Source organism: Epinephelus moara, chromosome 5 (assembly GCF_006386435.1).
Source record: "Epinephelus moara isolate mb chromosome 5, YSFRI_EMoa_1.0, whole genome shotgun sequence".
Classification (NCBI taxonomy): domain Eukaryota; kingdom Metazoa; phylum Chordata; class Actinopteri; order Perciformes; family Serranidae; genus Epinephelus; species Epinephelus moara.
In genome coordinates, this window is record NC_065510.1 from 43,906,063 (window position 1) to 43,922,110 (window position 16,048).

General features: G+C 40.3%; 1 protein-coding gene and 1 long non-coding RNA gene across 3 annotated transcripts in view; one reads left to right on the top strand and one right to left on the bottom strand.

The window, feature by feature from the left end:
• LOC126390157 (uncharacterized) overlaps positions 1–16,048 on the bottom strand; it is a 698,278-nt gene that overhangs the window by 14,302 nt on the left and 667,928 nt on the right. The window lies entirely within an intron of this gene.
• Positions 3,805–14,197, top strand: LOC126390145 (fibrous sheath CABYR-binding protein-like). 2 transcript variants are annotated; one of them, XM_050044309.1, is made up of 4 exons: positions 3,805–3,991; positions 8,774–8,871; positions 10,332–10,404; positions 12,727–14,197. In XM_050044309.1, the coding sequence occupies exons 1-4, from the start codon at positions 3,919–3,921 to the stop codon at positions 13,233–13,235; spliced, it is 753 nt and encodes a 250-aa protein (XP_049900266.1). In that variant the 5' UTR covers positions 3,805–3,918; the 3' UTR covers positions 13,236–14,197. The 2 variants fall into 2 exon arrangements, with proteins under 2 accessions (XP_049900266.1, XP_049900264.1); XM_050044307.1 differs by having other exon boundaries at positions 3,807–3,991; positions 8,771–8,871; positions 12,727–14,196.

The following is a 16,048-nucleotide window of genomic DNA, read 5'->3' on the forward strand; positions in this document are numbered from 1 at the left end:
GATAATGCGTTATTACAACTAATAAGCCGGCGACACTTCCATGTACACAGAGTAACACTCGCCACACACCGTGTACACAGAGTAACACTCGCCAGTCGCCACACACCGTACACAGAGTAACACTTGCCTTTGTGGTAGGATCCACTTCTGAACCGTGTCTCGGCCGCTTCTCCACCATGTTGCTTTCTCTTTCTACCTGCGCTCTACCTCTTGCTACGAGACTCTCCGCTCTTCCTCCCCCTCCCTTCTTGTTGTGAGGAAGCATTTCCTGTGCGCCAGCGCGGGAATGTCACCGGTCGACATGCATACTAAAATGATATATATTGAAAAATACCGCGAGATGTTAGAGGAGCCGATCGGCTTAATCAGCATTGTGTCATCTCCTCTAGTAGTGGCTTGGGTAAAACGGACATTTACGGACCTGTAGTAGTTACGCACTATAGCTTTAAGTCTAAAACCTAAAATGGTGCAAAGTTAATATACAGGGATAAAACATAACATATATAGTATAAAATTTGTAGAAGCAGAGCAGGGATCTGTGGTACAACTTCATCTCCTTCTAAGGTGCATGGAGTTGGAAAAAGTCTGAAGCAATATTAAAATTATTTAAACAATATTTTCACTCATTCAGGTTTGATTTTCATTCATTTAGCTACTCCAGAGAGCATTTATGTCACACATTACTCACAGACTGGAGCTAGAAGTGACCACCATTTGGGCTAGAGGGTGGAACTGTGGAGGAGCGAGGGGTGGATCTGTCTGAGAAGACAAGCCCTCAACATCGCATCATGTTAGATAACTTAAGGGAGTCGGTGTCCCTGACCTGACTCTGCCCCACAGCTGTATGGCAGAAAGAGTGGGTTAATGACAAGGAAGAGTGTCACTACTTGTCTGCAAAATAATTTAAAGAAAGAACTGGGACACTGTGGGCTGTGGGACTCGACAAAGACAGGTAAATTTGAGAGTGGACTGTGTGGTACATTCAGAAAACAATAAGCTGTGAAACACCTGTTACATGGAGGAGAGAAAGGCTATATGCTGCATTATCACACCGGCTGCTACCCATTACACCAGCTACATTTAGGGTCCCCCTTATATTAGGCTGCAAAGTCCACACTATTCTGATTGCAGTAACATATAATGCTAACTAATGTGACTGCTGTCACATATCTTCATGGTTTGGCTTCACAAATTGCCACACTGCCAAAAGCCAATATACAGTCTTTTACAGAGGTTGTATTCCACCCCTGCATTGATCGATTTATTCATTGATTTATGTATTCAGTAACAGTAGCTGTGCAATGCCTCTTCTACTGTAGCATCTTGCTGGATTTTAGTTGTAAAGAACTTTCAATGTATGCTGAATAAAAATTTAAAGACAAAACTTTTGTTATTGCTCCCATTTTCCACAGGTTTGAGTTAAAGATCTGAGATGTCAATTAAAGATGTGAATTTTAATGTAAACATCTCCTTGGTATTGTGTTTTATGTTCCTTGTTTTGTGTATTGTCTTTGTGTTATATGTTGAATGAATAATAACTTTAAAAAAAAAAATCGGAGACTTTTTATGCCCTCATTAGATACATTTCTCTCAAATTCTGGTCACAAATGTGTTAAAATCCATGTCAGTGAGCACTTCTCCTTTTCCATGATAATCCATCCCCCTGACAGGTGTGGTATATCAAGATGCTGATTAAACAGCATCATTACTACACAGGTATGTCTTGGGATGGTCACAATAAAAGGTCACTCTAAAAATGTTCGGTTGAATCACACAACACAATGCCACAGATGTAGCAGGTTTTGAGGGAGTGTGCCATAGGCATGCTGACTGCAGGAATGTCCACCAGAGCTGTTGCCCCCATCATGATCTTGTTAAGCTACCTGTCATGTGAAAAACCACAGATTGGTTTCACACTGTGACTCTGACAATCACCAGGATAGCATTTAACGGCAAATTTCAAACTACTGTCAACAATTAGTTAACAAGACTAAATTCTGAGAATTTTTGTTCTTCATCGAGTCACCTTTATTTTCACAAAGACCGATTACTCCATGAGTGACATACTGACGTTTAAGGATGCTCTTACTGTCTTTGGCTGTTATAAAAGCATAGAATTCAAAGTACTGTCAAAATTCAGTTTTTGAGATTAAATACCACTACACTTTTACTAGGTCATGAAAATGTTGTCCTTTTTTTCATGAACCCTGGAGATTTATTTAGTGAGAGGTTTTAGTGGGGTTGTAGTACTGTTTACACTGACACATCTTCATGCATTGTGGGCTCAGTTTTTGACCTAAAAATCTGTCAGGATTGTCTATGGAGTGCAGTCGCAAACTTGGTGTCGAAAAAGCAATAAAATGTGGGAGAGTGAGGTTTGATTAGTTTAACAGTTTTTGCAGAAACAGAGTGATGGACTTCAGAACTCCTGCCAGGTTTACGTGTATGAATATTTCTGCTGGGGCTGTATTTTGGTGAAAACTGCAAAGCTGTAGCACATACAGTCGATTTGTTATACATTTTCAAAGTTTTAAACTTCACAACACTGCTGTAGCACCACCATCAGGACTATAAGCCCCAATGTTTAGTTGAGGAACTTTGGTATAGGACTGGACCTATGTGCAAAGTTGATTTTATTTCATGCATGGGTAGACCCCTTTTAATGGCTGGGAGAAAAAAAAGCAAAACAAGAGGGAGCAGCAGCAGAACTGCCCGGCCCCTGATGAGAGCAACGGAGCAGCTTCATAAATATATGGCAGCCACTGATAATCACTAGCCCAATGATCTAAGTGACGTAACTGAAAGAAGAAGCGACACAGTGGACTGGCCTCACTGAAATTCACTTTATGAATGATTTACATGTAAACAAAAGTGTGTTAGGACTAGTGTGTATACATGTGCCTAAAATGTTTCTTTTTATGATTAATATGTGACTCTAAGACAATTATTACAACCCCACCCTCTTATTTTTTATATCTTTCTCCTTATTTTATTACATTAGATAGTTGTTTGTTCTTTTTTGTTTTATTATTATCTTACTAATTCACTTACAGTAATATTTATCTGTTTATTATTTTATTAAGCTCAGGCTTGTAACAAAAATTCTGTTATATCCAGTGATACCTGGACCCTGGACCTTTTGTTTCTGCTACTGAAATGAACATTCAGTTCACAGGCAACAGCTCTGGTGGACATTCCCGCAGTCAGCATGCCAATGGCACACTCCCTCAAAAGCTGTGACGTCTGTGTCAGTTTGTGTTGTGTGATTTAACTTTGTCCTTTTATTGTGACCATCCTGTTTAATCAGCATCTTGATATGCCACACCTGGAGAAATGTATCTACTGAGAGCATGAAAAAAGTCTCAGATCTTTAACTTAAACGTATGAAAAATGGCAGCAAAAAAAAAAAGTGTTGCGTTTAAATTTTTGCTTGGTGTATTAGTATAAGAGAAGACAATCTGCCAATCACAGCCATGCATGGTGCAGGCCCACAATAGCTCTGGGACAGAGTGTATTATGCAACCAGAATTCAGTGTCTCTGCATGCAACCACATGGGACTGTAATCCACTTGAAAGCAGCGTGAGGGATGTCTGATCCTCCACAGAGCAGTCAACATCATTTCATCTCATTATACAGCATGACACATGCTATGAACGGAAATTAAAACTTAATTGTAATATTTATAATTTTACTATAAATCCGTAACATTACAACATTAACTCAAAGCCACAGCAAAGCACAGACATTGTTCTGGCAGGTCGCCTGTGGGGGGCGCACTGGTGTCCCAGTCTTTTAGAAAGGAGGTGCTCTGTGCAGTCAGTGTTGGACAGCAGCTGAGCGCTCCTCCTCAATCATCTTTAAAAGCTGCTGGGAACACACGGACACACACTCACTTACCTGCTGATAACAGAGAGAAGATGTTCTGCAGACGGGCTTTGCAGAGAGTCGGGCCTCTGGCACGAAGGGCTTTCAAACCAACACCCAGAAATGGTGAGTAGCCTGAGGTTAACACACTTAATGACCTGTGTGGAGTTTACAGGATGTGTCGTCTAATTAATTAAAGATCGCTGCCTCGTGCGTTTACCAGCTTGTCTGCATTGTGGACTAATTACTGGAATAATTGAAACGTTTTGTGAATGACAGTCTCACACATTTGTTAAAAAGCGGGATTATACTCGCGCAAATGAAATGCTTTTAAAATTACTTTCTGTTGCAGAGTTTCCTTTCAAATCTTTGATTTCTGTGGGAAGACAGTCGCATAAAGATTTAGATTCAGAGGTTTTCCATTGTGCAGAGCAGCAGTCGGAGGGAGGTGTGTCCTGCTTTGGGAACACACCGTTCTTGCACACTGGTTATGAAAGAGCGCACGACACGCGACAAAATTTGGTTTTAAGGTTTTATAACTAAGCTGCATCAAATGCGCCTAATGTTTTTGATAAAGTATTAAAGTCTCGAGCGTTTAGGCCTTGTCCAATATTTGCAAAGAAAAAACGATTTAGTTGTTATTCTTCGTGATGGTTACACGCTGTACCAAGACTTAGAGCTGGACCACATGGAGATCAACCATGCCTGCAGAAAAGCCAGCCCCACGGACTAGCCTATCATAACCATATTAAAGAATAACATTCGCACAAGTTGCATACATGAGGCTACACCAGAATTTTCATTTATGTTTTCTGCATTATTTGAAACCTAACTCTGAGTGTTTGCATCTAAGATGAAGGGAATTCAGGTAAAGTTTAGGATGCTTTGTCTTTTCACGCGTGCTTGCCTGGATCATCCTTTACTTTGGGCGCTGAGCACGTGGAATTCAGCTTGAGGGCAAACTGCTGCTTTAATTTCCTGTAAAACTTGGTGAAGCCTGACTGATGGTGCAGACAAAATGAACTATAGCTGCAAAAATAGTTGGTCGTGAAGGCTGCATTCTAGAAATGAAAGTCTTAAAAAAACCTGCAGGTGTGTCAGGGTCACAGCAGGCCTGACCTTGTTGTCCTGCATGTGTGCACTTTCTCTCCTCTGGTTCTGTCTCAGCATATGTCAGCTGACAGTAGGAGAGTACACCCAACACGCAGGTCAACACACGTGTATCATCACAGCAGCCATCTTGTCTGTTGTTGCTGTGCATGTCCATTTTTACAGGCTTAAACCTCACTGCAGGGATTAACTGATTACCTGTATAAATAACCTGTACTTGGCCTTGTCCCAGCATAACGCTGCTGTGTCATGGGTATTAGAGGAGGAAGGTGGGGGGACTTACTCCTACATTGATTCGGCATCCACAAGAGGACAATGTCCAGCTCTATTTGAGTTTGCTACACACTTAGTTTTACTAATTTATTATCTTTAATTTAGTGATATCATAGCCTCATTTCCACTGCATGGTCCTGCATGGCCCGACTCACATAGAACCATTCTGGGTTTCCATGAGCAAAGTTGTGTATAGTAGGCTACCTGGTACTTTTCTACCTGGTTTCAAGTAAGCTAATACCAGGTGGAGTTAAAACACTGGAGTTCAAACCCACCATTTTGAGAAGGGACTTGAGAAGGCTGTGGGTTTTTCCGTTGGATTTTGGATTATTGCAGAGAATAAACTCTATGGCAAACAAAAGTTTGATACTTCTGGGTTTTGCTCAGCAAAATAATCTTCACAAATAAACACCACTTAAGGATTTTTGGCACAGTGTTTGGCATTATGATGATTAATGTCCCTTATTAGAAACCTGTTAGTAACCAGCTTTTTTAAGACTCGTAAAAGCTTCAAAATGGACAGTGGGGTATTTAATGATGCATTTTATGTCGTAGAACAATTTGTCTAAAGAGATATTTGCACATCCAACTGTCTCAGATGCAGATGTGTTGGAAAATCATTGAACATTCTTGACCAAGGTCCAGTAGGACTGAAACTAAAAAAATGTGAAGCTGAGCAAAAGCAGTGTGCAGGATTTTCTGTTTAACAACTCAGATGTCGTAGAACAAAACATGAGTCTCTTATGCTTGTGGTAACCACAGGCCTTATTTCAGACCTAACAAATAATCCATTTTTAAAAAACCACTGACTTTGAGAAGATGGAACTGGAAGTACTAAAATTCTAACTCATGTCTGAGTTTAAGGACTCATTCCTGCAGTACTCTTTCCCCACAGTGAGCATGATTATATGGGATGCAGCAGTGCTCACTTTGGTAAGAACCTCAAGTTATTGTTTGGGCCATTCGTGGTACATAACTGTCCATGAAAACCACAGTGTGTCATTTTAACACTTTAGGGTTTTTTTATGGATTAACCAAACAAGATAACATGTTAATAAGTGATCCCTCTTTTTTGTTACCGTTGGACAGAGCCAGTCCAGCTAGTTTCCTGTCTGTCTGGTTTCCCCGTATCCAGTCTTTATGCCATGCTAAGCTAACTGATTGCTGCCTCCAGCTACGTATTTAGCAGACAGACATCAGAGTGGTATCAAACTTGCAATAGACCGAAGATTTTGTGATGGGTAGAGTTGAAACAGGCAACTACTTGCAATGCACTGTTCTGCAATGTTCTAAAAAAAACCTGCCAGTTCACACCAAAGCAGCTAGATGAGAGGATGTATCATCTCTATACAACAACTCTCTGTTCTTCCGTTCTGATTTCCAGCTTTTCAGGCTTATTTTGTGGCTGAAAATTTGTAGCTTCTTTAAAATATGAATGAGGATAGTGATGGTGGGATACTGGCTACAGTTGCATTTGTAGTAGTGATGAAACTGAAACCGAAAAACTGAAACAAGACCAGTGTCAGATGGACAGTATTCATAATAAATATGCCACAATAATATAAGTAACAAGCGCCAATTAATCAGTCATAAGTACAAGCGGGGCACAAGTACATACAGCGAGCAGCAGCAGTGACCCACTGTCCTACACCGGCACACCATGAGGACAGAAACAGAGGGCTCAGCAGGGATGGAGCACCTGCAGCAGCAAGTTAACACGCCATCTGCGGCCATTTTGACTTGACCCGCAGACTGCACAAGCCGGCTGGCTGTTGAAACAGGTGACGAGCTTTAAGTTCTAAAACCAGCAACCGACGATTTGACCAGTTGAGTTACAGGTGACACCATCAGCCAGCTTGAGTTGAGCTCAGATGGCCAGTTCACACCGCGGCAACATTTCTCTGCAACATTCTAAAACCGTTTAGTCTCGTCGCAAATCTTTGATCTGAACTGGGCTTTAGTCACCTAAGACAAAGAATGAGCTCAGAACAGAAAAATCAAACACTAGAAAGGGCCAGTTGCGATTTCGTGTCCGCCATTGTACTTTTCCTACACACTTGGCACACAGAAGTTTCAGTATGTTGCAATTTGGAACCTCACACTTGATGCCACAAAATCTGACACACTGACAGACCTTTTGTTGATAAGAAACTTGTTAGCATTTACAGAGAGACATTAGTGTTCAGTTACTCATGTTTCTGTCCACCTGATAAATTTAAATTAAATATTCACTTTCTTTTAGCTCTGTTTTTGATCTCTACAAATTCCTGTCTATTAAGTTGCAAAATGCTACACTGTTCATCGCTGTTTTTAAACTGATGTAAATCTAAATCTGTGATGGATCGATTAAACATTTTGTGAATGCAGCAGGTAAACAATCATCCATGTTATATAGATATAAGTTGTCAGTAGCAAAGTCACAGGATGAGTTATGATTTGCCAGAACACACATGTGAAACATGGGAAGGACGAAAGGGGGAGGGGTGTGCTGTACATTGTGTTCTTTCATGACTTAAGATGGCCTACTCAGGTTGCTGAGTAAACCACGTGCATGTACACACATAGAGGGTGTGGATCATGCTAAAGATATCGTACGTACTGTAACAGCATGTAGACTTCTTGGTGTGTGTGTGTGTGTGTGTGTGTGTGTGTGTGTGGTGTGTGTGAGAGAGAGAGATCTAGGTAGAACGAGATTAGGATGAAGAAGTTCTTGGGAAGCAGGGTGGTTTTATTTACAGCCTCCTGTGCATGCACTACTGGCAATCCTTTAAACACCAGCAAATCTTTTTACTGGGTACGCAGGCTGCAGCCATCCACAGTCACCACCAGCACAACAATCGCCTGTTATAAAGCATTTGACAGATCCTCTTTGACTCCTGACAGATGTGCTGAGGGATTAATTCATGTTAATTTAAGACCACTAGATCATTTAAAGTTTATTTTTGATGCACATCTAAGATCATGAAGCTGGATGTGTTCGTGTGTTGGGGATTTAATTTAAGGGACAATTAGGTGTTTAGCTTGGCTGCTTCTAAATCTTTCCATCTCCCCTGCTACAAATGACGAGGGCTGTATTGTGTAACTGGATTAAGGGATGGAGACATGTTGACGCCATCAGAATGCACTGGTCTATGTGCCGAGTCGTAATTCTGATGGAGCAGTTTCCTGAATGAAATGAATGACACACCTAAGTGTTTAAATTTATCATACTTTCACTCTCTGATTTTTCTTTAATTAGTGACGCTTATTTTGGATCTCATGACACAAAAAGCAAATGCCCTATCGATAAAAGTGAACACAAGTCCATCCTAGTTCAAAATGAGTAATTTCATGATAATATATATTTCGGTTGATGTGACTGACCTTTTGTTGAGGGCTGACCCAATTGCTTCCATTGTTGCCATGGTAATCGACGACCAAATCAGAATTCAAAGCTTTAAGTTATTCAGGACAGCCCCAGGACTCAGCTTCCAATCATATTTCCAAACTAACTCTGTGACTGTGCCTTCCTGTGTCTCTCAGCAGTTCCAGTGCGACACATGGCCTTTGGAATCCCTGGTGGCTCCAGCAACATGGCGTACTTTGTTCTGTGCGGAGGAGGCCTCACTGCTGCAGCCGTCTATGTGAGTATCTGTGTGAGATTTCTCCATTCTAGGTTCACCTGACCTGTAAGAATTAAAGTAGTATTCCACTCAAAATCTGTCCTCAGAATCAGCAGTGAGTGTAACTTAAAAGATTTTGGGAGAAATAGTACTTGAATGCTTAAAAATATTTATTACTTGATTTTCTCCTCCCACACTAAATGATATTAAAAACTGAGAATATAATTTTAAAGGAACTTAAAACTGTAGTCAAAATGTGAAACATGAGTTAAGTAGACTTGCATGCTAAACAGAGCAGTTCTATGCCTTGGCCACACTGCCTGTGTGAGCAGTGCATGATGGCTAACTCACTGAACTGCTGCAGCTTGCACGTGTATGGTGTTCACACAGACAGCGTTGCTGCTGTTGCCCTGCTGCCTGTCATCTATGTCTTTCTATATTGAGTTTGCCTCATAAAATCCATAGTAAGGACCCTGTGTTAATAAATCAAGGGACTCTGTCCACAGAGAACCTAGAGGGCTTTTAATTTGAAACAGAATCAGTCAGTGTTGAGTTAGGAGTAAATAGCCCCTTTTACACTGCCTCTTTAAGGCAGGAATTTCACTCACTTATCCCGCTTCACCATTCTGTATTATTTATTATTATGCTTTCGCAATGCTGGCATGCTGTCTAAAATAACACACTGGAGTGACGTGGTGTAAAAATGCAAAGGTGGTGTAAAGAAGGGACTTAATAGCAGCCCTGTAGCGTGATCTTTGTCTAAATCTTTGTCCATGTCTGTGAGATAATCTATAGAAATAGGCATTGTCGGGGTTGCTGGTGCAATATCAATATGATTATCAAAAGACCATTTTCATGGTCATTGTCTATTTTTGTTAAAAACTGTGCAAGTCACACAGAACAAATAATGAAATTCCAAATTTTTAGACATAAGCAGCTGCTAAGCTGTACAGTTAACACTGGCGCTGACAAAAAAAAATTAGAGGTTCCTATGATGCACACGTGCTGCTCAGGTGTTATACTGGCATGTATTAGTTCTTTCCATATATTTATAAATGCAGCTAGGCATCATCTACAAGATCAGAAAATATGTGAATCCATTAAACACTGGTGCAAGGATTGACGTCCACTTCTGACTCATCAGCAGAGGGTCTTTGTGATCATCCAATCTGTAGTTTTACAGTGTGATGTCTTGGCTGGTGTAAACTGGGAGCCAGTTAACATGCATCCTCAGGAAAGACTGGTCTGTGTGTAGCAGACAACACCACAGCTCAGAAACTGGAGGCGACATAGAAGGTTCTTTGTGCTTTCTGCATACAGCCAGTCTGCCAAGACAATAGCTGTCAGGCTCTTGGCAAAGCACAAGCGCTATCAGCTGTGATTGTTCATGTTAGAAAAATCTCAGTGTAAGCTGGTATTTTGTGTTATCATTTGATGTGTGCTGGAATGTAATAAGTGCATATCTGCCCTCTTTCTGTCAGGCTTACAAGGCAGCCAATGGTGATAGTGTGCGCCATGAGGATGCAGTTGCCAGCATGGCCTCCACAGAAAAGGGTCAGTTGTTGAGAGACACACACACACACACATACACACACACACACACATACACACACACAAACACACACACACACACACACACACACACACACACACACACACACACACACACACACACACACACTTAAACTTAACTTTCTGAGATTGTGTTTCTAAATATTACTACAGAAATGAATAATTTATTAAATAAATAAATTACATAATTAGAATTTTAGACTTATGTCTGCAACAAATGCATAAATTACAGGCACAGCATTTCTACAATTATACATGACTAAGTCTACAGCCATGCTAGTGCCTTTGTGAGGTTGTATCATATGGTCGTAGCCACTGTGATTGGGTCAGTATTAGCACAAAATGTCTGAGTCAGTTTTTTCCTTTTTTTTTTATTTTCTTTTCTTTTTCTTTTTTTTAAATCAGGCAGTAAACATGCACTTTTGTATGGTGCTTGCAAATAATAATATTTCAATCATTTCATCAGATATTGCAATATGAGTCATTACTTTAGTGTGTGTGTGTGTAGATAGATAGAGTTTTGTTTTTTTTTTTTGTTTAATTTTCTGAAAATAAGCAAAAATGATGGGATTTTTGCTGGGTTCTGTATTTTTTTTTGTTTATTTGGTTTTTGTTTTCAGACAAAACTAAGTAACTTATTCATCCAAACAACATTCAATAACCAGTCTGAGCAATCTGCACACCAATATTTCAGGGTTTTGTTGAGTCATTTCATGAAAAATTGATAACACTACACAAAAGAAAGTGGGTCTCACATTTTCACAGATCACTTCCAATCCAGCCTCAAACGTCAGTCAGCTAGATTTTAATTGGGTAACTATCTTTAGCTTCTAGAGAAGCAGTTTGTGACATTGCCGATGTTTACACACACATTAATATTACACTATTATTCTGAATATGACAGTCTGAAATTGATGCGGGTTATGTAAACAGCATTCAGTTTAGATATTCCAAATTTGACCGTTCTTAATGTAGCATTTTCCAATTAAGAAGTATGATATGCTGATATTATTCAGGTTTTAATAGCATTGTTTGGACATGTATACAGCACATTCAGAATATGTCTCAATTGCGTTTTTTTACTGCAGCTTGTGACATAAGTCCACCACCAGTGGAAAACTTTTGAAAAAATTCTGTTTTGATGTGAAGAAGAAAAATGACAAGCAGCTCCAGCTGTTCTACTTTTCTGTATTACGACATGCCCTTTGATTTTCATTAGCCATGTAAACAGCTTAATAGGAATACTGTCTTCTTCAGAGTAAGGGGTAAAAAAAGAATATTATGTGGAAGTAAACATATTGATGATAATTTTGCCCAGGTGTACATATGTACTAATAATTTGAGAAACAGAAAGCAAAAAAAGCAGGAGATTCTGCTGCATTTCCTGGCTGGTTGGCTTGGGTCTGGCTTCACCACCCAAATATCAAACATGGTAGAATGATCACTCTCAAAAGTTTTATCTTGCCTGTCTGTTTTCATCTCTGTCTGCAAATTGTCTATTCAGCCAGTATAAACCCAGAGAGATCATGGCTCTACGCCCAGAGTGACTAACAAGCTTGTAATGGGGATAAGCAGCAGATGCCACTGGTTCACTTGTATACATGCAGCCTGGAAGTGTTTCTGCTCCCAGAGTATAAAGCAGTAGTCCCTACAGCACTGTAGACTGTACTGCTTCGGCTTTAAACTGGCCAGTGATCACATTATGTCGTCAAGCACAGATTCCCAGACACAAAGTCACAGAAACATCTTGATGCACATCATGACTGTGATTGATGTGATTGTGATTTAAAGATCATATTGGCCTGACACATTCATCTGAATACACATCACTGAGTATCACTACAGTGCAGTTTAGTGTGCTGAGCTGTAAATGTATATTGAATAACAGCAACTGAGAAGAGAGAATTTGTAAAGCCGCACTGAAGCTCTGCTTGTAGCTCGGATTTTAGCCAATAAACCTTTACTTAAAAAAACAAAAACAATATTCAGATACAAAAAACTGCTTAACTCCAGAGTGCTCACTGATCATTAGGTATTGACTGTGCTGTCTTTTATTACTACCTAATGTATTGAATGATTGCAGCAAAGGGGGAAGAAAAAAAAAAAAAAATCTGTATTGGCCCAAATTTTCACAATTGGTGCATCCCTGGTATATATTGCACTAGCTGTTTTTTTGTTTTGTTTGTTTGTTTTTTTAATTAGTTTGGTATAATTTTTTCTGTTGCACATAACTGTATGAATGAAGAGACACGGGTCAAGGAAGGTTGCTATTATTTACTTCTGCTTCCTTTTTTTATTGTGCAGCTCCTGCAGCTGAGGCAGCACCAGAAGTAGCAGCTCCTGCAGCTGACCCTGCCCCAGTGGAGGTGTCAGTGCCAGCCGTAGAGGTCATCACAGAAGTTGCCACAGAGTCTGTCCCTGCTCCTGCAGAACCTGTGGCAGAGACCGCCGCAGAACCTGTGGCAGAGACCGCCGCCGAACCTGTTGTCGAGGCAGTGTGTGAAGCAGCCGCCGTGGCCTCTGAGGTGGTCATTGCTGAGGCTGCAGCTGAGCCAGCAGTCACAGAAGAAGCTGCCCCACCAGCAGTGGTAGAGGCAGTTCCAGAAGCTGCTCCTGTCATTGTGGAAGTCACTGCCACGGAGGAGACACCAGCAGAGGTCCCTGCCGTCGAAGCCCCTGCAGCAGAGAGTGCTGGTATGGCAGCAGTAGCAGTAGCAGTAGATGAAGTCCCTCCTGCTCCCCCTGCTGAGGCAGAGACTGGCCCTGCAGCCCCTGAGGCTGAGGCCACCCCTGCTGCTGAGGTGGCTGCATAAAGCTGTGATGGTAGGATAGTTGCCCATAAAGTAGGGCTAGGAGTTAGTTGTGCTGTGTTCCACCTTTTGGGGCCCAGGAAAAAAGGACTCATGAACCCCTATTTGATAAAAGGGGGGGGAGGATGGCGTTTAGTTTTCACTTCTAGTTGGGGGTTCACCAGTCTAGTTCCCAGGGTTCCCTCCTTTCCTTACCTCACCCAAAAACTTCAGACCCAAACCAGAACATTTGGCATTAGGCTGTTTTAGATTCAGTTTGGAAAATTCAGTTTCTATAGGAATTTTTTTATAATCAGAGCAAATCCAAATTATGGTTTGGCTGCTGTACAGCTGATAGAGAGTTAACTAGGTGATATAAGGGACAGAGCTGATGACTGATGTTCTCTATGAAATGTTATACTAAGTGCCCTTAAAAAACAAACCTCACATTCTTCCTCATCTAAAAATGTCAGCACGGTGAATGAATGCAGTCCTTAAGTTATTCAAGTTGTCTTCCTCATTCAACATCATTTGCACTTGATCTTCATCTGCTCAGCCAATGCTTACTTCGATCTATATCCCATGAAACTTTGCTTAGGTTAGGATTATCATTCAAACAGTAGGGATGGAACACAGATGGTGTGTTTTAATATAACTGTCTCACTGTAAAGTTCTACCAAAAAAAAAAAGTTTGCTCTTTTTTCAAGGCTGCAGCACTCTCGTTTTCTTGATCATTTTGCACATTTTTCCTCTTTTGACCATATTGAAATTCTTATTTACCAGCCATGTACAAGACGTTTTTTTTCTCTTAAGTGTCAAACTCACCTTTCTTGTTTCTTTACTCCTTTTTAAATGTGAAATCTTTCAGGGAACACTACCGAAAATTCATTCACCTGTCTCTCAGCAATTTGTCATTATGATTAATATTCTCAAGTTTCTAAGAATAAAACATCTCTGGATGAGAAGAAAGTGTCTCAACATTGCATTTTTTTTTTTTAAAGTGCTATATTATGCAAACGGTTGTGTGGTGAATGTATGATTAAAATTATGATTTGGGTCTTGTTTGCATATATCAAGATTGTGTAGGTTGTAAAAGAATCTGTTGAGAATAAGTATCTTGTTTGTCCGAGGCTAACTGTAGTCTAGAATTCGGTGCCTTGCTCAAGGGCACCTCGGCAGTGCTCAGGAGGTGAACTGGCACCTCTCCAGCCACCAGTCCACGCTCCATATTTGGTCCGGACGGGGACTTGAGCAGGTGACCCTCCAGTTCCCAACCCAAGTCCCTATGGACTGAGCTACTGCCGCCCCAAGCTGTCCCTAACATGGAACTCACACCAGTGGCATAAGATAGTTAAAATGGGCCCCAGTGCATGCTATTATGCACACATCGTCTCGTCACATGATCAGAGACTTTACATTGGATAACATCAACACACAGCTTACCCAGCAATCATCACTGCATATCTGTAATGACAAATGCCAATGAAAATAAGACATTAAGAAATTAACAATTTTAATTGATTTCTAGTTATAAAATAGTTAATTTATAGAATAGTTGATTTATAGTTAAAGAATATGCATGTCATTTTGTTATAGATGCTGACTTTTACAAAAAAAGAAATATGACCAATGAGTTTACCTTTTTTAAGAGTATATATAACAAATGGCACTGTGTTTAATGTAATGGGAGTTTCTCTTTGAACACAGGCATATTTTCAAGGTGGCAATCACTTTTAAGGGCCCGTTCTCCACCCAACACATTGTTGGAGGGCCCACTCCCCCTATGGGCCCCAGTGCAACCACACTGTCTATATTTACGCCCCGCACTCACACGCTGCAGCAGGAGGCTGCTAAAGGTACACTTTTCTCATGATAAACAAGTACAACAATGCAGAGGCTGTCAATATCCTGCATGCAGCCCTACAATTACATAAGACTTAAGTGAATGTAAATAGTAAAGGCTGTAAGTGTGCCCATAGAACTACATAGCTCCCTCCTATCAAAAACAGAGAAATTTGGTCATGGCAAAGGTAGAAAATTCACATATTTATTTGCATATAGAGCAGTAAAGTGAGATCCTGTCACTAGGAACGTATGTGGAGATGCATTCAAATGCCTGGTGTAAACAGACAACTAGAACTTTCCACTTGTGACTGGGGTCAAATATAAATATATATATATATAAATATATATATATATATATATTTGAGCCCCACATGAGAATGGTATTGAATAGGGGTGATGATACATTATGAAGTCTAACTGAAGAGTAAAACAATGATTAGAAGACCAAAAAGCTAACATAGCAGCCTTGGGTCAAAGGTTGTAAAAAAAAAGGGGAAAAAAGGAGAGAGGCCAAACAAATTTCTAATGAAAACAGTTTATTCAACAACTGTAAATATAACGAAAACGGTGTAATGCACAGAATGTTGTGTGGGTGTACATGTGTGGGTGGTCTTCTTGTACTTGGCCTACTCCTGTGTCCTCCCTGTTCCAACGGCCCTTTGAAAAGACAAAAAACATGAAGCCAGACCTTACCATATTTAATAGTGCTTTGAGATAGCTGATTACTGTGATCTATTAAGTATCTCAAAGGTGCTCCAAATTGAATTTAAGATGTTTATAGACCCTATACAGCCTATATAGTGATATGAATCTATCACAGCTAATTTGTCATGAAATTTAAACCCAAAATAGCAAAACAACAGATAGGAAGGGGTTGGGGTGATCATTCTTGTAGCAAACATGATTCCTAACTATAAATAAAAAATATTCCTTAATTTTTATATTTTTAAACCTTTAAGTGCCGTATTTGTTTTGATGCCAAAATTCACACC